The 21,573-nt window shown below is 39.9% G+C and overlaps 1 protein-coding gene across 8 annotated transcripts in view; it reads left to right on the top strand.

Moving 5' to 3' along the window:
- The window catches only part of for (cGMP-dependent protein kinase for), a 704,904-nt gene extending 686,063 nt beyond the window's left edge, over positions 1-18,841 (top strand). For all 8 annotated transcript variants that reach the window (XM_067098864.1, XM_067098863.1, XM_067098860.1 and 5 more), the window contains 4 exons: positions 524-701; positions 2,047-2,176; positions 7,728-7,917; positions 16,186-18,841. In XM_067098864.1, the coding sequence (XP_066954965.1) occupies positions 524-701; positions 2,047-2,176; positions 7,728-7,917; positions 16,186-16,351 (664 nt within the window). In that variant the 3' untranslated portion in view covers positions 16,352-18,841. The remainder of the gene's footprint in view (positions 1-523; positions 702-2,046; positions 2,177-7,727; positions 7,918-16,185) is intronic.
- Positions 18,842-21,573: the final 2,732 nt, after the last annotated feature.

The raw sequence follows: 21,573 nt of genomic DNA, 5'->3' as shown, positions 1-21,573 counted from the left end.
TCTTGTTCATCACGTTTTTGGTTTTAATTTTTAGGATAATATAATTAGGATTTTAGGTAGTAATGGAATTGAGTGGGCCAAATTGCTTAGATATTTAGTTACATTAGAAATGCTTTAGACTATTAACTTAGAGAATTTTTTGCAATATTGTACCATATTACATTTTTGTACCATACACAGACTGTACGCATAGTACATACAAAAAGCAATTATCTAGGCATTTTGCACATCAAATTTCTTTCAACTGTGATTTGTAGATAACTTGCTAAATGCACAAGTTCATCATTCCTTCATATAAGTCTTTTAATCAATGAAAACTTTGGGTATGTTGTCATACACTGAAAATGAAGGTACATCTGTACTGTATTATGTTTCCTCAGTACTGCATTAGTTTGAGCTATAGCCAGAACTGAAGCATTTCCTTATGAAGATCTCAATACTTTGAAAAGATACTATACCATACAGTAGCATAAATAGTTTTCCCCATACGGTGTAATTCATCTGGTTTTCATTTCAATTACAGGGACAGAGGAAATTTTGATGACCAAACAACACGGTTCTATACAGCTTGCGTGGTTGAAGCTTTTGATTATCTGCACTCCCAAGGTATCATCTACCGTGACCTTAAGCCAGAAAACCTGCTTCTTGATCTAAAGGGCTATGTCAAACTTGTAGATTTTGGCTTTGCAAAGAAACTACAGGTGAGAAAATTATTCTTTGTGTGTTTTCCATTGTAATATTTTGAAAACCAGTTAGTCATCAAGGTTTTTAATATGCTGTATGAGTGGTGTAGAGACCATTTTACAAGAAAATTTCTTTCCACAATACGGTGATTATAACAAAATACATGAGTGGTAATTCTGACCCTGTCCCAACACTGTTTAAAGCAGCATTAGCTAATTAGTTCATAATGGTGATACCAGTAGCTTGCTTTTTCATAATGTGATAAGTTTTTGTGAAATGATATATATATACAGTGGTCAAAAAGAAAAAACACATGCCATATATCAAGTTTACTGTATTATTTATAAAGAACTAGAAACTTGGAAACAGCTATCCTGCTCATTAAGGACAGTATTGTTTTCCACTAGTGTGAATTGTGTTTATTTTTTGCTATTTTTTTAACATTTGTTCTTTCTGTTTGCAAAAGTGGTTCTTTTTATCCTGCATTGTCTTAGGTCTGATTTTTTTAGCTCTAAATGCTTGGATGTGTCAATAACTTGACTTCAGTTCTTATTCAGGTACAATGAAAACTTCAGCTGTTAGGAAAATATTTTGAAATTTTCTCTTTAGATTACTGTCTTTTTACTACTTTTTAACAAACTTTTCAAAATACAGTAGCTGCAAAAATGGCTCAGATGTGCTTTGTTATTGTGTATGTTTGCAGAATTTCCCTCTAAAAAGTTAACAAGAAGTTGATTCTTTATCAGTCTGTGAAAAAAATTGAAAAAGGAATAGTTAATGAGTAGACAACATGTTGTCTCTTTTAAGAGACAGAACAATTTCATGTAACATTGTTAAACTATGCAGACCATTGTGGACGTGGTCTTGGGTTTATGGTGATGCATCACTTACTTTTATCTGCTAAGAAGATTGGAGGATGCATAGTTTCATCTGTTTGGTTTTCATGTACTTTACAGTATTAGCAGGATGTCTCAAGAACAGTTGAACTGAATGTGGTGAGATTACTGATTGGATAACCTTTAGGTGATTAACTTGGGGAGAATAAGTTTATGATTTATTATGAAAACATTCCTCACTAAGGGATTTACATAGTCCCCAAGACTTCATAGTCAGCTGTATATTCGTGGTATACTTTTTATATTTTACGCAAAATGCACAAGTATAGACAGTAATTCACTCATTCATGGGCATGCTACATTTATTCACAGAGTGCTAAGGTGGAGGTGCTTTCTATTGAGTGCTCTAATGACATGTACACATCATAAGAGCCAGATACTAGTATCGGTTTCTCGGAATACCTGTACTTATGTTTTAGATAAAGCATTTGATGTGCAGTGTATTGATACAAATTATCCCCTGTAGGTTGGAAGAAAGACATGGACATTCTGTGGAACTCCTGAGTACGTAGCACCAGAAGTAATTTTGAATAAGGGTCATGACATTTCTGCAGATTACTGGTCTCTTGGAGTCCTTATGTTTGAACTCCTCACAGGTAAGTTTGCATAAACTTGTTTCCTAAAACTGGAGAAATAGGATATGTTTCTGAAGAATGAAGAAAAGTATAAGATTATTCCATTTATAATTAAAAATATCTTAGTGGGAAAAGGAATGGTTTTTGATAAGGATCAAAATGACTGTAATTTTTACAAATCAATACAGTAATGGATGGTAGTAATTCAAGTCTCTCATTTTTAATTTTTGAGTTTAGGGAGCTATGGTTTTGAGTATCATGCTGAAAATTTGGAAAAGAAAATAAAAAACAAGGATGTAGAAATTTCAGCAAAATATAGAGGGACCAGTGGTAATAACTAATGTACTCTAGATAGACCATAGTAAATATAGGTTGTTACCAATATTTTGAAGTTTTTTTATCTGTGGTACTGTACTGAATGTATAGTATTTTTTTTCTATAAAGGGAGATGCTACTATGGTGTTGTCTTAGCTATGATGACCAGATCAGCAGGCTAAAAGAAGACTGGACCATCAATCTAAAAACTTATTTGCAGGGCTGATGTGAAAAATTTCAAGGTTTTTTGCAGGTTATTCTATAGATGGTTGGTTTCTGCTTATACAAAGAATTGAGTAAATTGAAAATGTTAATTGAGATTCTTGGCAACTCCTATTAGACCAACTGCATTGCTTTCTAGTTTTTAGTTTTCACATAAGAACAAATCCTTTGGGGCAAACCCTATGAGAATTTTGAGGTATATTCTGGCCTCACTAAACTTTTATAAAGAATAAAATGAAAGAGGAAAAATTTATTTAGTTTGATTCATGACTTATATTTAAAAATACTGATCCATCTTGTGGTAAACTTATTGTAACAGTATCAACAATGTGCAGATTAAACAAGGAATAAATTTTTTTCATTGAGGAGTACAGACCCAGGGAGCCTGCAAGTATAATTTAATTGCAGTTCTTTCTCAAAGTAAGGGGGTATTTTATAAATTTTTATTTTCTAATTTTTCATTTGGGCTAAAAAGTTTGGATAAAAAATCTGTGAATACAAAGGAGTTTACAGTATAAATCTTGTAATGCAAGAAGATACTCCATTTACTAGTTAGATGAGATTTAGTGAGTAGACTCATAGGGCCAACCCCAAAGGAGTTGTGCTTATTTGAACACTAAAACTTGAACAGTGTTGGCCAGGTGGGAAGAGATGCAGCAGTCTTTAAATATGGATTTAATAGAGCCTTGCAATCAAGGAGTAGGCTAGGGTTGGAGTCAGAGCTATGTTTTCTCATAAGTTATAGGATTAAACAAATGTGTGTATACAATGTTACTGAACTTTACTTCTAAGAAGTAGGAACAGTAGAAAAGAAGAGAGGTCAACATAAGTGTGAATGATAGGTGGTAATTGATGGCTCATTTAACCTAAACTTTTGTTAAAATTGGGAAATTGCACAAATTGCTGTGAGATTTAAACTACTGTGATGCCCTTACGTCTAAATACTGTGTTGCCATTGGTGTTTTTAGATGCTTTTACAATTAGTAATATGATGTTACTATTGGCTTAATAGTGTGCATTGCATAAAAGATAAAAGAAAATGAGTAGGATGGCCTGGACTAAAAATGTTCAAACACACTCAATTTAATTTGATTTATGTTTGGTCTGATCACCTGGCACTGGAACTAAGAGTCTTTCTTGGTTAGACTACCCTGGTTTTCACTGCAATTTTCACATAACCTGATCTCTGGAACTTAGTGAGGGGCAGGTGTACTTTCCATTTCACCATGGTATAGATGCATAGGTTGGAAATGCAATATTTGGTTTTAGCATCCTCAGTTGACATTTACAAAAGTATGTTTCCTACCCTAAATATGGAGATATTTGGTTTTATGGTAAGGCTTTTATGGCTTCCACTAATTTGTAGATACCAAGTATCTACATTTTGTGGTAAGAGTTGTTCTCCTAAAAAAAATCAAAACTTTTGTCTTTTTTTATGGATGCATCATTCATTGAACTGATTATTTAGTTATTTGGCACCAAACAAGGGGGTTGAGTATACCATCCTCTCATTCGATTGTTGGCATTCACTTTTTCTTCAGCTCTATTGTTGGACTCTGCTACTGCTGTATTCCTCAACATGTCTATTACCTTTTAAGAGATTAGTCTGTCTCTCTTTCTGGCTCTTGCATGTTGAAGACTTTGGCTTTCCTTCTGACACTGGCTGTTATTATTGCACAACTGATGACAGCTAATTTTCATGGTAGAAAGAATAATCAATGTACATGTTCAGAGCAGGGTTTGTGAGAGCTTTAAGTCACCTATGAACATGCATCTTCATTCTCTTTGTTCATTTTTGCAGAGGTTAGGAATGTACATAGTCTTAAATTCTTGCAAGAGCTTCTTGGTCTCCTTGCTAAGAGGAAGAACTATAGGTTGGAGAAGATACTGTCAGTTGTCTTCCAAGGTCAACAATTTCGTGTTCTCCCGTAGGTGTTTCCCTTTGGCTCTATCTGACAAGGGTATGGGTGGGTTTGACAGACCTTAGAATGACACCCACTCACTCCTGGGATGGGGCAGTAGATGGTGTAATGGATGTGCCTCCTGCAGCCATCAACCCTTCTCCCGCCCCCCTCTCTGGTCCTGCTATGCCTACTGCTTCCAAGACACTACAACAAGACAAGGTTTTGAAGGCTTTGGGGCCATCTCTCAGGTTAACAGGGGATTCGTTCCTTATTGTCTTCGTAGGTACTTCTTTACAGCGAAGAAATCTACACCTGCTTCAGTCTCAGCAGGCACTAATGCTTTGATAATAACCTCTTCTGAGATTCCTGCTGTTGCTGCTCCAGCATCTCTGCCTAGACTACCTCTTTGGTTGGCACAGAAGCCCTTTGGTTATTGAAGAATTGTGAGACATATGCTTTTGACCTGTCTTTTGGTTCCATTACCAGTATCATCCTGCAGGATACCACCAGCTGTAAGGCTGCTCTCCTGTGTGAGATTTGACTGTCGTGGAGCACCCACACAGTCTAGTATGATCCTCACAAAGTCACCCTCAGTCTCCTTTGATGCCTACTGATCATGATTTGGTCTGTCTGGGACATGTGGTTATGGTTTGATCAGAAACATTATAAGGTTTGTGTGTCTAAAATCTCCACTTAAGTGGAGGGTTCTTCTAGGCCTGTTGTGTCCTGTGGGGCCCCAAGGGTCCCTTGCCTGTAGAACCACCTCAGGTAGGAATAGGAGAGGAGCATATGGGAGGTCATAGGGCTCATCCTCCTTGGAATCCTATTAAAGTGTTCAGTGGGTTTTACCCCAGAAGCTTAACTATAATCTGGTTGACCTGGTCTTCTTGCGCAGACCATTCTGGAGAGGTTCCCTCTTAATTGTGGATCAGAGAATAACGTTGTTTACCAAGCTTTCTCGGTGTCTGATGCATTGATGGGGTATTGTGTTTCCAAGGATTGTGAAACTAATCTTCTATAGAGACTAATAAGCAGTCTTCCCTATGAAATGGGTTCTTGGAGAAGGGATTACTTTCTTAGCTGTTGAACTGGAGCCACTGAGTCAGTCACTTTAGCTTCATTTAAACATTTTGGCTGGACCTCTTGCTCAGCACTATGATGGACTAAGCCCTGACTGGTGTGTCAGAGGAAGACAAAGGTTCAGAAGATTGTTGGTATCAGAAAGGGGGACACTGACCTTCATTCTCAGCAGTGGTCCTAAGATTCTGTGATGCAGACTGGGACTTGTTCTTGTCTTGAGGTGGGAGATTCATGTCACACTAGTGGGCAATGTAATGGCAGTAGAGAGTGGAACCCTGGGTAGTCTGTGTCTTTTGGCATGGTTATAGGCTAACTTAGGCTGATGCTGTCCACTTTCTTCTTGATCAACTCCTTCCCAGAGTGTTCTCCAAATTTGCCCAATACCTTGGCCTCAAAGGTATGGGCAATGCAGGAAGTTGTAGATGTGTCTCCAGACTTCTACTTCCTTATTATGTTTAGTGGAGGAGTCACCTGGGGGGTAGAATGAGTTTGTCCCTGAGATTGGGTTCAGGGTGAATGTGGTTGTCCCTGAGATTGGGTTCAGGGTGAAAACCACATTCCATGTTGGTTTCCATCAGAGAGGGCAGCTTCATTCTTTTGATGACCAGAGTATGTGCATTTCCATCCATGAATTAGGACTTGCTGAAGGAACTTAGAACTGAGTATGTGCATTTCCATCCATCCATTATTTAGGACTTACTGAAGTAACTTCACCTTGTCTGTGAGGCGTCAGCCTTCCAATTAAAAGCTCTCTGCTTTGGACTGACAAATGCACTAAATTAATGCATGAGTATTCACTCTGGTACCTGCTTGGGCAAATTTGCTCGGGAGCCATCTGTCACAATATTTCAACAATTATCTAATCCTGGTATCCTCTTTGAGTTGCAGGTGTTGAGGCTGAGACTCTTCTTCCTTATGTGTAGGGCTTTCAGGAGGTGGAGGCACTGATGGTCCTGCCATGTTGCTACCTGTAATAATTTTGATGTTCGAAATTATATCGCTTCTCTTTATTCTGTTGGTGTGTGCAGCTCTAGCATGGTTTTACAGTATATAGTAGTATCCTTGTGAACATGGCAGGAAATCCTTTTGGAGAAGTACATTAATGGTCATACTGATGTAGGTGCTGAGGCACTATCAGACAAGGCATATATATTGGTAGATCATGTTGGCTTTCTGCATAGAGGAGGCTGTGTTGTTCCTCATAACCAGGCTGCTTGATCTTCCATGGATCTGCTGGGCTGACATACTCGATGATTGTCTAAAGGCCGCACACTTGTCTTCCTTGTATTTCTCATGGAGTCCTCCCTCGATAGAGTGGCTGTCTTCTACATAATATTAGGGCTTGGACAACATGCTCCAGCTCTACAGGAGGCTCTCTTCTGATGAAGGCACTGATAGCAGTGGGCTCATATTTCTATGGGCACTCACCTTACCCAATCAGGCACATGCTACGGTTTGCAGGTCTTGTATTTACCCTCATAAAGTGTTCCTCCCATTGCTCTGAGGATATCAAGGAAGCTGTAATATGATAGCTGTTATTCAGCTTAGTTGTCTCATCTCTTGTGCCTGGGAAAGTCTTCTTTTTTGCATATAGTGCTACACAATATTTGGCAACAAATCTTAAAGGCTTGCACTTTGATTTGCCATTGGTGTACATTAGGCGTAGGGCCTGAGTTCTTCATTCTTATATGTTTGTGTAACTTCCCACTTTTCTAAATTTAGTTTCATCAACCTTAAAATTTACTCTCCATCATTCCCTTATCACTGGTGATCTCCATGTAACATTTTATTAAGGGTAATGATATAGTTGTGCAATAAGGAGGAATGTTAGTATATTTATGAATGTTAGTATATTTTATGCAGCTGCAGTAATGTATAGCATAGGAACATGAATGTAAGCACTTTTTTGTATTCTTGACATGGCTTTATTTTTAGAATCATGTGATAATTTTGTGTATGCAGATACAGTTTTCATTGAATTTTAATATTTTGTGTATAAAATATATTATTAGGCATATTAGCATTCTAATTTTACAACTTAATTTTTACAGGAACTCCTCCATTCACTGGTCCAGATCCAATGAAAACCTATAATTCTATCTTGAAAGGCATTGATGCTGTTGAGTTTCCCAGAAATATCACAAAGACTGCAAATGGACTTATCAAGCGACTTTGCAGAGATAATCCTGCAGAACGTTTAGGTTACCAGAGAGGAGGCATTAAGGATATTCAGAAACACAAGTACGTAGTATTCATGTCATTTTTCCAGTTCTCCTAACATAACTAAATAAAACTTACTTTGCTCTGCAGGCAAGTTGCTGTCAGAAGAAATCAAGTGTTGGGAATAAAGCACCAGTGGCATTTTGTTAGCTAACATCCACTCATAATTTTTTTATACAAGTGGCATATGCTAGGACAAGTGGCATATGCTAGGTGATGTAGAAATCTATTGCCTCCAAGGTTTATTATATTTTGACCATCTTATCTTTTTTGGTGTTTAATTGTTCCTCAAGTTTCATTCTTTAAAAGGGTAGGGTAAGTGATGTTTATTATTTGTCACACCTAGTGCAAACCTTTGGGTATTTCATAATGCATACTTTGTAAAACGTGATAAAGCTGTGCTGCTTAAGACATTATTCTTTATACTGTAAAGTGTACAAAGTTTTATGAAGTGTCATAGCACTGAAGCAAAACATGGTTATAACAAACTTCATTGTCCTTACTTGGGACAAATCTGCTGCTGAGGCAAGGCAGCATGACTTACATTATATCTTTTTTTTTTTTTTTTTTTTTTGCTTGAAAATTAGGGTCAGTTCCACCAGTATTATAAATTTGACAAGGTCCAACCTCTTATTGACATATTTTGTTAATGAGAGAATTTGTAAATAGTGTTCTTCACTTGCTTTGTGAATTAAAATTTTTCTGAGCCTCAATATTTGTAATATTTCAAGATGATTCTTGAATTACAAGAATTGTGTTGTGTTTTTGTACAGTGCTTACAGTTCTCAAAACCACCATACTATTTTGTTGATGCCAAGACTTTCTGCAGGCAGTGGAAGACATTTTCTATGAATTTATAGTTTTTACTCTAGAAGCATATGCAGTTTGACTTTCACCCTTCCTTTCAATCTCCTGTGATATTATTTCTCCAGAGCCTCCAGTGCCTGTCCTTTGATGAATAGCTGAAGTGTTTCATGTTTATTCTCAGGTCTTAGGTTGCTGAGCTTCCTTGTTAACTGGAACATTTGCACTCTTATTTCAGTACCAGCACAGACTTTCCTTCAAGTTCCTCACAGCTGGCTTACAAGGACAATATATCATAGCTCAGTGCAGGACTTGTGGAAAGTTTTAATGTTCATTCAAGTCCCCTGGAAATACATTGGTATATGTGTACAGTATATTGTATTATTACTACAGGATACATTATGGATTTCTTCAAATCTCTTTTCCTTCATTTTAAAATCTACAACCTGTTCATAATGGAGAGTTCTGTTTGACTCATTCAGAGCTCTTAGAATGTATGGATTCTGCTAGGCATGTTGCCAACTGTGTTTGTAATGCAGATGCTGCACAGTAGCCTGTACTTTATTGTTTGTTCAGGTTGGAGTGGATCTGGGCTTCCTTGAAGTCTAGTATTCACATGTTGTATTCACATCTGAAGTTCAGGTTGACAAAGTAATTTGTCTTGACTTGGAACCCTCTCCTCTTGTACTTGGGGATGTCTCTTTTGGAAACTTTGCAGTATTCTCTTGAACACGTGGACTTAATTTTATCTTATGGACTTTATTTTGTCTTATCTCTGACATCACACCTTTTTGATCAAGAGCGTAATTTCAAAAAATTTTTACACTATAAGTTTCTCCCACTCATAAAGGTTTCCATTCCACATTGCCTTAATCTCTTTTTGCTCACATACAGAACAAACCTTCTGGTGTTTACATATGGGGGAAAATCTCTCTAATGTAGCTGGAACCGGTTAAAAATAGAACAATTTTGGTGGCATCAGTGTATCTTAGGGAGAGAGAGTAGTCAGAGCCTCCCTCTTCTCCCCTTCGCATATGCCATGAGTTGCCAGTTATCTCTCAAACAGTCTTCAAGCAAGACATGTGCTGCCCTTTCTAGCAAGAAGCTGGTTTTCTACGCACTTCCTGTTCTTTCTTCGCCTTGGCGTTTTGGTTTTTTCATTTTGTTTTTTGTTTGTTTCTGTGTGTATTTGCATTCGAGAAATGGAAACCCATGAATCATTTAAGAAGGCTTTCTTGAAACTGATCCTCATTTGACCTGTAGCAGATGCATATCTAATGATTGCAATGTAAGTAACCCTGTTCAGGGGTCTGAGGAGGGAAGCAGTTCCCCCTCGTACTGTTTCAGGGATGGATGCTAAGAAGCTATCTGAGTGCTGGCTTCACTAGGCCTTCCTGTGGAGCCCACCTTTTGGGGCCTACTGTCCCACCTTTTGTCTTCCCATCTCCCAGTGTCTGCCACCGTGATAGTCTGCACAGGGACAGTGTCTCTGACTTGTGCTTGCATGTCTACGGCTGCAACTTCCTTGGCCTACACCATTCCTTCAACGGCCATGCCCTTCCCATTGGTTTCCATTCCTGGGCCTTCTATGTCATCTCCTCCCGATTCCCTTATACAAGCCCTGATGGAGAGAGTTGAAGGTGCTCTTCTGAAGAAGTTCGGGCCCTCCATTACGAAGAAATCTAAGAAGAGACGCCGTAGATCTCCGTCTTCCTTGTCTTCTTCTCAGTCATCTTTGTTGCCCATTTGTTCCATTTCACCAAGCCATTGGAGGAAGAAGACTTATGGCCTCCTTGAAGAAGTTCATGCAGCCACTCTTTGGATTCCTGCTCCATCTCCCCTTCACCTGAGGGCAAGACCAACCATCCGTCTCGTAAAGTTGATTCTCGGCCGGTCCATCACAGCCGTATTGTCACCACCAAGTTTGTTCCTGGTTTATCTCCAGCTGCTCCTCCAGGGTTACTCACCATTACAGATGGCCATGTGCCTGTCAAGGTTCACAACCGTATGACTTCTACCTTAGCCACTGATGAGTGTTGCCCAGTTCCTGATTCTTATGCGGCAACGCATTCTACAAGAGAATTCTCCTCTAAGAGCCATAGATCTATGGATCAGGCTCCTCCTCAAGAGGTTGCAGTCATTTTGCTGCCTTCTGCTCACCCTGCTCAAGACCCAAGGGTTAAGTTAAGAAAGACGACAACGCAGCTGTAAAAAAAGTCGACTTCACACCTGAGGGAATGTTCCTCTCTTAGAAAAGTAGTCCACGAAGCGGAGTGCGCCTGTGACCATTCTCCATGTAATGAGAGTCCTTCTTGGTAGCTGAACCAACCATGGGCAACCTCTCCTGTAGCACATAGGCCACGTTCTTCGTCTCACAACCGGGACCACTATTAAGACTGAGTACCTTCTCATTCATTAGAATGATATATACCCAGAATGTTAGGCCCTGACCATTCTTGTGCTCCAGTAGTAAATAATGATACACAGGATGCCACTGAGTCAGTCGACAGGCCAGATCGAGATTCTTGTAGCCTAGAAGCAGAAGGTCCTCTCCCTCTTGATGCAGACAGCTAAGAACTTTAACTACTTATGCAGAAGTGGTGGGACTCATTCGTGGGCACAACAGTTTAACAGAAGAGACTGACTACCAGTTCAGATTTTCCTTCAGGTCTCTAAGCCCTTGTGGGGTCCAAGAAAGAGATGAAGCCATCATTGGGGTTGCCATGTTCTAACCGTGCTGACTAGCAGGTCATTTATTGCCTCCTCCTCCTCTTCCACAACATACATGTAGACATTTTTACATAACTCCTAATGTTGCAGTACAATCAAGGCAAGTGGATCCAGACCTAGTTCATCCAGGCCCAGGTCTTTCTTTAGACCAAATCCGGTCAGATGGCACCTCCTTTACTTACAAAAAGTCCGCTACAATGAAGTTGACCGCTTCTACAGCGTTCCAGTCAGTCTCGTGCCTTGATCTGTGGTCAACGACAGTTGGCAAAATTTCCTCAGCAGCCAGCCTAGCAACAGTGAAGAGCGCCACCTTTCTTAGATTCTTGCAGTTCAGTGGCAAGACTATGTATTTCATATCTGACCCACCTAACAGCAAATATGTGGGCTAATTGGCTGTTGAAGAGTAGAGATTCCATACTCTCTAGGATTACTAAAGTTGGCCCTGAGGAATGGAGCTTCATCACTCTTTCCTAAGGATCAAACACTAGAGGGGGCACCTCTCCCCACTTGCTGCCACTGGTGGGGGGCGGGTGCCTGGCAAACCACTGAGCAACTTGGCAGCAGCATGGAGGGGAGACGGGGTAGTAGACGTTCTGTTGGTGGGATATTGACTCCCCTTTGAGTTTCCTCCTGATTTCTCCAACTGTCCATCTCATCTAGGAACATACGTTCAGGGCTCGCTGAAGGATCTGGCTTTCCAAGAAGTGACGGTAAATTATTGTAAAGGGAGCTGTGGAAGCCATGAAGGATCGATCCCCAGGTTTCTACAGCCGGATCTGTCTATTGGCAAAGGTATCGGGGGCTTGGAGACCGGTCATAGACCTGTCTTCCCTGACCCTTTCATCAGGAAGACCCGGTTCAAGATGGAGAAGTCCTGTACAGTTCTAGCAGCCATCAGGAAGTCCGTCGTTATGCTGACGATAGACCTGACGGATGTGTACTTCCACATTCCAATCGATTAGTCATCTCGCAAATTATTTCGATTCATTTTGGGAGAGACTGTGTACCAGTTCAAGGTGCTTTGCTGCGGCCTCTCTACTGCCCCACAGGTGTTCACGAGAGTGTTCACCCTGGTTTTGTTCCTGGTTCTTTCACACAGGGTACTCATCTTGAGATACCTCGATGGCTGGCTAGTCTTGGCTAGCTCTCAGGTAAAATTGATCCCAGACAGAGACCATTTACTCCAGTTTTATCACAGAGGGATAGTGAAAAATTTGGCATAGACTCGGCAGCAGTGAGGGTCTTTCCATCAGATTCATGCGTTGACAAGTCCAAGACGATCGTTCAGGCCTTCTGTTCAAGACAAAAACAACCAGCATGTCAGTGGCAGATCGTTCTAGGTCGCCTGTTGTCCTTGGAGAAACTTGTTCCTCACGTCCATCTACACCTTTGATCTCTTCAGTGGAGATTGAAAGAGTTTTGGTCCCCATCAAAGGATTCTCCCTTCTTACAAGTTCCTCTCTCAAAGGAAGTGAGACAGGCAGGTGGCTGGACAACAGGAACTTGACGAGTGCCCTTTCACGCTCCCCCTCCGGAAATTCTTCTGTTGTCAGACTCCTCGAATGAAGGTTGGGGGGCACACTTGGAAGATCTTCTGACTTCAGGTGTGTGGGACCATCAAGAAAAGCAGCATCACAACAACATCCTGGAACAACAAGTGGCTTTCTTAGCCCTTCAGGAGTTTTTGGAGCATGTGGGGCACTCCGTGGTTCTAATGTTCGATAATATCACGGTGAAGGCATACTGTATGTCAACAAACAGGGGGACTTGTATCCCGTCATCTTCACAAATTGACAGTACAGCTGCACTAGGGGGGCAGTGACTCACTCAGTGGATCTTTCAGCTAGATACATTCCAAGCAAGAGGAATGTAGTCAGACAAGCTGAGCTGTCAGGGTCAATAAGTATTGGGGACAGAGTGGTCACTACTGGAGGTAGTGGAAAGGTTGTTCCATCTGTGTGGAAGGCCAATGATAGACCTTTTCGTGACCCGATAAAACAAGAAACTGGAGGTGTTTTGTTTGGTCGTTCCAGATCCTTGGGCCACAGCAGAAGATGCTCTGCAACATCCTTGGGACAATATGGACGTTTATGCCTTACCTCCCTATTGCCTGATCCCTCAAGTAATCAACAGGGTAATGATCTCTCCAAACCTCAGAAAAGACCCTGGTGGCTCCCTTGTGGCCACATTCCAAGTGGTATCCTGACCTGCTGGCCCGCTAACTGAGGCACCGAAAGAGATTCCCCCCTCCCCCTTTCACAACCTCCTTTGCCAACCACTCATCGAGAGGTTCCACCAACCAGTAGGGTCCGTCTCTTCACGGTTGGAGACTATCCAGTATCTCCTGCGAGCAAGAGGCTTTTCTCGCAGAGCAGCAGCATAGACATTTGGTTATCTCAGGAAATCTTCTACAGCCGTGTGTACCAGGGGAAATGGGTCCCCTACTATGATTTGTGTCAACGTGGTTTCTCTCCAGTCGGAACTTCTATTCAGCAAGTAGCTGACTTCCTCATTTTCCTCCGTAGGAGAAGCTGCTTTCTGTGTCAGCCACTAAAGGATACAGGGCTGCTCTAGGGCTTGTTCTATGCCTGAAAAGGGGTTAGACCTTTCGTCCTCATGGAAGATCTCCATGCTTCTCAGAAGTTTTGAACAGTTCTGTTCCCCAAGAGAACTTAAGCTTCCTAACTGGGGTGACCATAAGAATAGTTTTCTTACTGGCCTTAGCCTAACCTAAACAAAAAGAGTATGAACTTCAGGGCCTCTCTTTTAATGTCAAACACTCAAGGAGTTGGGGGTGTGTAGCCTTTGAATTTGTCCCAGAATTTGTAGCCAAGACTCAAAATCCTCCAGTTCCCGACGACAGATTCAAGTCCTTTTCGATCCCTTCCCTGAGAGATTTTGTTGATTATGAGCCAGAGGAGTACTTTTATGTCCTGTTAGGGCTCTGCAAAACTATCTAAAAAGGACTTGACATCTCAGACCCGAGTGTGAAAGACTGTTTGTTAGCACAGGCTGGAACAAGAAAGAAGTGTCCAAGAACACCATCTCCTTTTGGCTACATGAGGTAATTAGAACGCATACAGCAATTCTTGTAATGCAGATGCCAATATAGTGGATGCAAGGGTTCATGATGTTAGGGGCTTTGGCCCTTCCTTCTCCTTTAAAAAGAACCTCTCTGTTCATGGGGTACTGAAGGCTGGTACATGGGTTTGTCAAATGACCTTCATCTCCTTCTACCTACGGGGCATTGCTCATAGGCCCTTGGATACTTTTCCTTGGGTCCAGTGGTGGCTGCTCAACAAGTTGTGTAGCTCATCCAGCGCCCCTAGCGGGACAGATTGTATCTTGCCTAAGATGTTGGTTGTGAAAGTGAGTGAATGGGGTGACTGGCCTTCCATTCCCTTTCTTCTTCTCCTCTTCTGACGGGCAGGGGAGCCTTCATTTGCCAGAATTGGCTAGATACAGGTGAGTGAACACCCACTGTATTTTCTCTATAGTGTATTATTATTGTTCCCTCAGAGTACAAATTCTGAAAATAGAAGCAAGTCCTACCTTCTCTCTTACAAGGGAGAGAAGGATTAACAATAGAATAAGGTTGTTGGCTACCCTTGGTTTTCTTGTCTCTGACAATTACAGGTTCTTTTCTTCCTAGACACAATGTAGACTGGAGTTCCTGTTGTGTCAAAGCCCAATGTCTGGCTGTTGAGCAATCTTTCACTTAACAGATCAGAAGCATACAACTCCTTCCCATGCTCTAACAATTGACCGGGAAGTGAGCCCAAGTGAGCCAAACCACCAGTTGGTTCTAAAGCTTACTTTATCCTCCCAACCAAAAGTAAGTTTCCCCATATGTAAAGACTGGAAGGTTTGTTCCTTATATGAACAAATGACAAAGTTTTAATCAATTTGTATTTTTCATAACTGACAAACCTGAGGTCTTACACAAATGGCCCACCTCAAGCCACCCCTCATACAGTTACCTGCAATGGAAGATAACTGGCAACTCGGCATATGCAAAGGGGAGAAGAGGCAGGCTCCGCCTACTCTCTCTCCCTATTGACTGATACAATGATGCCACCAAAGATTGTTTTGTTTAACCAGTTCCAGCTATGCTAGAGAGATTTTCCCCACACGTAAAGACCTCAGGTTTGTTAGTTATGAAAAATACAAATTGATTAAAAATTTTTCATTTTTAAGGAGTTATGAAAAATACAAATTGATTAAAAGTTTGTCACTTTTAAGGGTTAAGTTCGGTTCTGTGGTTCTGAAACTGGTATTCAGCCCACCTATATTTGTTTAGCCTGCTGACTCATTTGTCTCAGATGTTAACTTACAGAAGTAAATTCCAGATGTTTTAAGTCTGTACAGTATGTGGATTCTCAGCTTTTCTGCAAAATTTAAGAGTTAGGTAAGAGCAGTTATATGTCGTACACTCAAAAGTTACATTAGTGGGTTAAGTTCATTCATATATAAGACACTTAAAAACTAATTAATAAGATAATAAAAGCATGTTTTGCCTTTTTGTTTCTAGGAAATGATAATTTTCCCACTAAGAAATAATTTCAATATGGGGCTGTATGTACTATTGTTTTTGTGAATTTTAAGGAAAAATTTATATTTACAACACGGGTTAATTTTATTTCCTGTCAGGCAGTATATTTTAACTGCATCTTTTTCTTGTTTCTTGTTGATTTGTATGAAACTGGAATTAATGGGATGGTATTGTAATTATTTTTTTGTTTTACTCATTCACAGGTGGTTTGAAGGTTTTTATTGGGAGGGACTCAAGAACCGCAGTTTAACTCCACCCATCGTCCCAAATGTTCGTTCTGTGATTGACTGCAGCAATTTTGACGAGTATCCCCCGGATACTGAAGGACCTCCTCCAGATGATAACTCGGGTTGGGATATAGATTTTTAAGTAAGGACTTGTTTGCGGTTAGTAAGTTAATCTCGTTAAAACCTTACAGAATCTATTTCCTGAAAGCTAAAGTAAACTTACTGGGTCAGTTGCAGTTTGTGTCCATGTGTTGTGACATAAGTGCCACAATAATGATGCCGTATGGATATGCATCAGTTGCCTGCTTGACAACTCTCTGCAAGTTGAGAGAACACAGTCACATAGATTCTGTATTTTCTAACGGCTGCATATTGTGCGGACTGAATATCCCGAGATCAATATCAAGTTGTAAATGTTTGGTGCTGCAAGCATCCTTTTCAGGGGTCCACAACTGAGTGTAAACAAGTTGCACAAATAAATATTTATTTACTTATTGGTTGGTGCTTTACTCCATTGCATTGGGGGAGGATTGTTCTTTTAAATTGTGTACAGTAGATTAGTAGTTTTCACTCATTTTGGTGTCTCAGAATATTAACATTGAGGCATACTTGCAATTTGTGGTAAATTAGCTGAAGTAAAAGATGTTAACATTATTTCACAGATTAACTCAGGAAACCTTAAAATACGGTGCCTTAATGCAGTGAGTAATAAAAATATCGATCACCTACTGCCTGTTTACGTACAATTAGCTACAGAGATTTTATTATTCAGTACCTTCCAAATACAGTAGGTTTTCCACCAATGTGATAATGCATTTTTGTATTTTGTTGACCTTTTAACATGGGTTGTAGGTTTTTTGTTCCTGATGTGAAGTGCCAGGACCATAACTGATGATGTAGTTAACTGTATATCTTGTTTATAACTTAGATGCATACATTTCAGTCTGCCTTTCTTGGTGCTTCATTGGAAATTCAATCATGAAATTGTTTAAATTGAACTTATGGTGCTTGGAGACATCTGAAGTATGTAAATTAGGTATACTTCACTTAGGTTGTTTTGTGGTCCTCGGGCTATGTATATTCTTGTCTTAGCTTAATTTATGATCTATGTCATTGCTTTTCTGTTTCTTCCATGTCTCACTAGTTCACCTCAAAATGTTTCATGTGAATAGATTTAGACTATAAATTATTAGATTTGTTATTGCTTAATTAAAAGCTGGCTTTCATCCTGTTTGTTTTATAAGTTTCCATAACAGATGTAGAAGCATTTCAAGATTTAACTTTACCCCAAACATTCTTTGTAATTATGAACTTTAAATACGTAATGTAAAAATGACTCTCGTCACTATGGAAATATGGGAGGTGTGATTTATCTTACATAATAATAGCAGTATGTATTATGCCTAAAAACATTATTCTGTAATATTTGAGCACCTGTGAACAGGCTACAATATTTTGTGCATAATTCTTAATTGAGAGGAAACTATATGCCAAATAACTTTTTTAATATTCTTAAGTGGGAGAATAATGTGTAAGAGAATAAGCAGATGAGTAAATGTTTCTATATTGTGAATGTACATAATTTATATTCATAAGATTTTCTAATTTGAAATACAAACATACAATGTTACCTTAGGCTATATTATATCTGAATACTGTAAATTGCTGTAACTTTCTTAATCTGCACTCAAGACAAACTGCATTAGTTGCAACATTCTTATAGCAACTTTATTTATTTTCAAGTTACCTTTTTCAGTAAACAAAAAGAGGAAAGTGATACAATATATAGTATATATACAAGAAAATAATAATAATATGCTGTACCAAACAAATGCTTAAAGTACAGCAGTGTCTAGGTGGACTATTTTGCTGTTCAGTGGTCTAGCTTTTTAATGGTACTAAAAGAAAATCAACAAGGATGTTTATAATAATAGGCAGTTAATTTTTATTATGCAATTATCTGAGAGAACTGTGATCAAAAGTTTTTTACATTTGGTTAGATCATCAAGTAGCAATACATAAATTGCATAATATATTATTTGGCAGTTAGTTTTGATAAGCCTTTTTGTTTATTGTTTTATTTGCATTTACCTAAGTAATGAACTGTAGTTACATCAAGAAGAGATTAAGGCAACAGAATGTAATTCTTTGGAAAATATATCATGTTGAGATTCTCACACTTCTCCTCAGAAATAATTTTATACCATTGCAGTACTAGTAAATATCTATATTGTGTTTGAATAAGGAACCTTAAGGCTCAATGCACTTGATCTCAAGACCCTGTAGAAAAAATGTAAAAGTCACAAATATGCACCTGGAGGTACTTTTTATTCTGCACAAAACTTAAGATATTGTATGTTAACAAAAGCCTCATGGACAAGGGTCAAAAGTCTTCAAAAGTGATTGCAGGTTATGAAATGACAAGCATCATCTTATGATTTACTTCATTTGAAAATATCCCAGTACTTACTATGTATTTCATTCACTATTGAAGAATTTTGATCTACCTCCTCGAGCAGATTATCCGCAGTGCCTCATGACATTCTCGTGATCATGACCTAAAAATGTTTAAACAAAGTATTTGTTTGAAATTAAATAGAGGCTAAAAAGCTTGAATAAATTGTGGAATGGATTTATATGGTTTTCTTGTTCCTTTCAAGAGCTGAACCACCTTCTACCTTCCAATTCTGTATCTGTATGAATGAAATTTCTTCTAGTACAGCAAATATTTTAAGGTTTTTTAAAATATACACAAAGAAATTTGTCAATAAAAGTGGAAGAGATTAGTCTTGTCCACCAATCCCAATCAGTATGGTCTGTTTACAGTATTCATTAATATACCTGTCAACTTCGGTGTTGTTATCAAGTGCAGTTTCCTTTTAGTAGAAAACGTGCAGATGCTACCCATGTAGGCAAACCATTCTACCACATTTCATTTTTGGTGGATATCTGTATATAATGTACTGTGATGGTAATTATTTTTGCAGTACAGTGCAATGTTATTTATTGCATGTTGCTTATAAATGTTACTGATCTGTAATAATAGTCTTCTCTTCTGTGTGGTATGTATTCTCTCTCACCATTATTTATATGTGGACTGGTATTATGCCCTCACAACTATTATGTCACTGATGTCAGTTGTCAAATGACTAACAACCTCCCCCTCAAGAGACTCCATCAGGAGGGTTTCTCCTCCAACACTTTAGAGGCCAATGCCTTCAAATCCACAGTGATGGCATTGCCGTGGGTGAGCTGTCTGACATGCCATGCTGTGACAGGTGTTTTGTCCTTGGATGAGTGAGTGATAAACCTTTGATTGTTGACCCACCAGGCAATCCAACCAGAGGGCAAACCTGGTCCTTCAAAGGGAAGAGATAAGTCTTTTCTCCTAGTTTTCTTACTAGGTGTCCCAGGATGGGTACAGGCTTCCATTCAAGAACATCATCCTCCCCTCTCTATAACACTTATACCGTTCCAGACTTAGTCTATAGATTCGTGGAAATTTCTGGCACTGATGATGGAGGAAGGGGCCATTGAAGTTGTAGATCTTTGGTCTCTGGGTTTTTACAGCCACTTTTTTTTTTGCAGAGACAACTAGGGGTTGGAAACTTGTCACTGATCTCTCAGCACTGAATAGTTCACGACGGAAACTGCACACTCAGTGTTAGATTCCATCAGACCTACAAGGTGTATACTTTCCAGTATCCATTCATCAGGAGTCTCGAAGAACCTCCACTTTGCAACAAGACAAGAGTTCCAGTTCAAGGCCCTGTGGTCTGGAATAGTGACCAATTCAAGTGTTTACTCAGGTATTCACCTTAATCTTGGCTTAGGCTCAATCAAAGGGTATTGCATTCTGTGATACCTGGATGATTGGTTAGTTCTAGCTTCCTCCAGGGAATGCCCTATCCAGGACAGGGATCGTCTGCTTGTTTTTTGTCACAATCTGGGGATTATGATCAACTGGCAGAAGTCCAATCTCCCCCTCAAGCAGCAGATTAAGTAACTAGGTAGGCTCTTGGACACAGCAGCAGTGAGAGCCCTCCTAGTGGTTTCTTGCCTGAGCAACCTCAGGGAGGTAGCGGCGCAGTGACAGTCACAAAAGGTACAACCTGCTTGGCTGTGGCAGATGGTCCTTGGTCGTCTGTTGTTAGGAAAACTTTTCTCCCATACGCGAAGCCACCTTTGGATGCTTCAGTGGGAACAGGGGCAGCTTGGTTCTCCTCTTGGGATTCTGTTTCCCAAATGTTCCCAAGTCAGGGAAACAAGAGAGGACCTTTCATGGTGGCTAGATGACAGATACCTACTACAGGGAGTATTGTTGAACCCTTATCTCTGGTTTTCAAACAAAATGGGTTGACTTGATCCACTTCTTTGGAGTAATCTATGTTTATGAGAAACTTCAGGCGGTCTTGCCCTTCCCAGAAGCTTCACACCCCAAAGTGGTACATATCATTAGTGTTAAAAAGCCTTAAGGGGCCTCCCTAAAAATCCCTGTCATGTTCCTTGAGCAGAGATGTAACAGTAACACTAAAGAGGGTCTCTGTCTTGGTTGTAGCCTCAGCAAAGAGGGTGGAATGGTTACATGGCATGTAATATCTCATGCGGCAGTCAGAAGGGTAGGGATCCTTTCTCTTTTTTGTCCAGGAGTTTGTTGCCGACTCTGAACCCACTGGTTGTGGATGAGAGGTTCGACAGTCTCTCAATTCCTTCCCTGTAAGACTTTTGTGGTGGAGACCCAGTTGAGATGCTGTTGTGCTTGGTTTTCACCCCTAAGCACTACCTGAAAAGGACCCACTCCCAGAGGCTGGAGTGTAGGAGACTTTTCAGTAGTACAGGTAGTTGCAAGGTGTCTAGGAACATCCTTTCTTTCTGGTTTCATGAGGTTATTAAGCAGACCTATGATTCCTCTGTGGAGGAGCCTGGCCTCCCTTCACACTTGAGAGCACATGAAGTTAGGGGCATGGGACTATCACTAGCCTTTTGGGAGAACTTCTCAGTGTTTCAGGTACTATCTTTACCTCATTCTACTTGAAGAATGTTGCTCAAACATCCCTTAACACTCCCCTTGGGACCAGTGATAGCTGCTTAACAAGTTATCTAAGTACCAAATCCCAATAGGAACACACCATGTTTTTTTCTCCGAAGTGTGAGTGAGGAATGAATAGGTCACCCTTCCCTTCCTTTTCCTATTCCAAAGCCTCATCCACAACAAAGTGCACAGTGGGATCGAATGAGATCGTGCAAAACGAGCACCTGTTCTAAGTAGCTTAGAATGTGTCGTCCTTTGTCCTTTCCTTGATAAGAAGGGGGAGGAGGGATATAGTAAAGCTTTTTTGGAACCAAAGCTGTCCAATGAATGGA

This window comes from Macrobrachium rosenbergii, chromosome 55 (genome assembly GCF_040412425.1).
Source record: "Macrobrachium rosenbergii isolate ZJJX-2024 chromosome 55, ASM4041242v1, whole genome shotgun sequence".
Lineage (NCBI taxonomy): Eukaryota > Metazoa > Arthropoda > Malacostraca > Decapoda > Palaemonidae > Macrobrachium > Macrobrachium rosenbergii.
The sequence above is the reverse complement of the archived record's forward strand: the minus strand, read 5'-3'. Positions and strand labels throughout refer to the sequence as shown.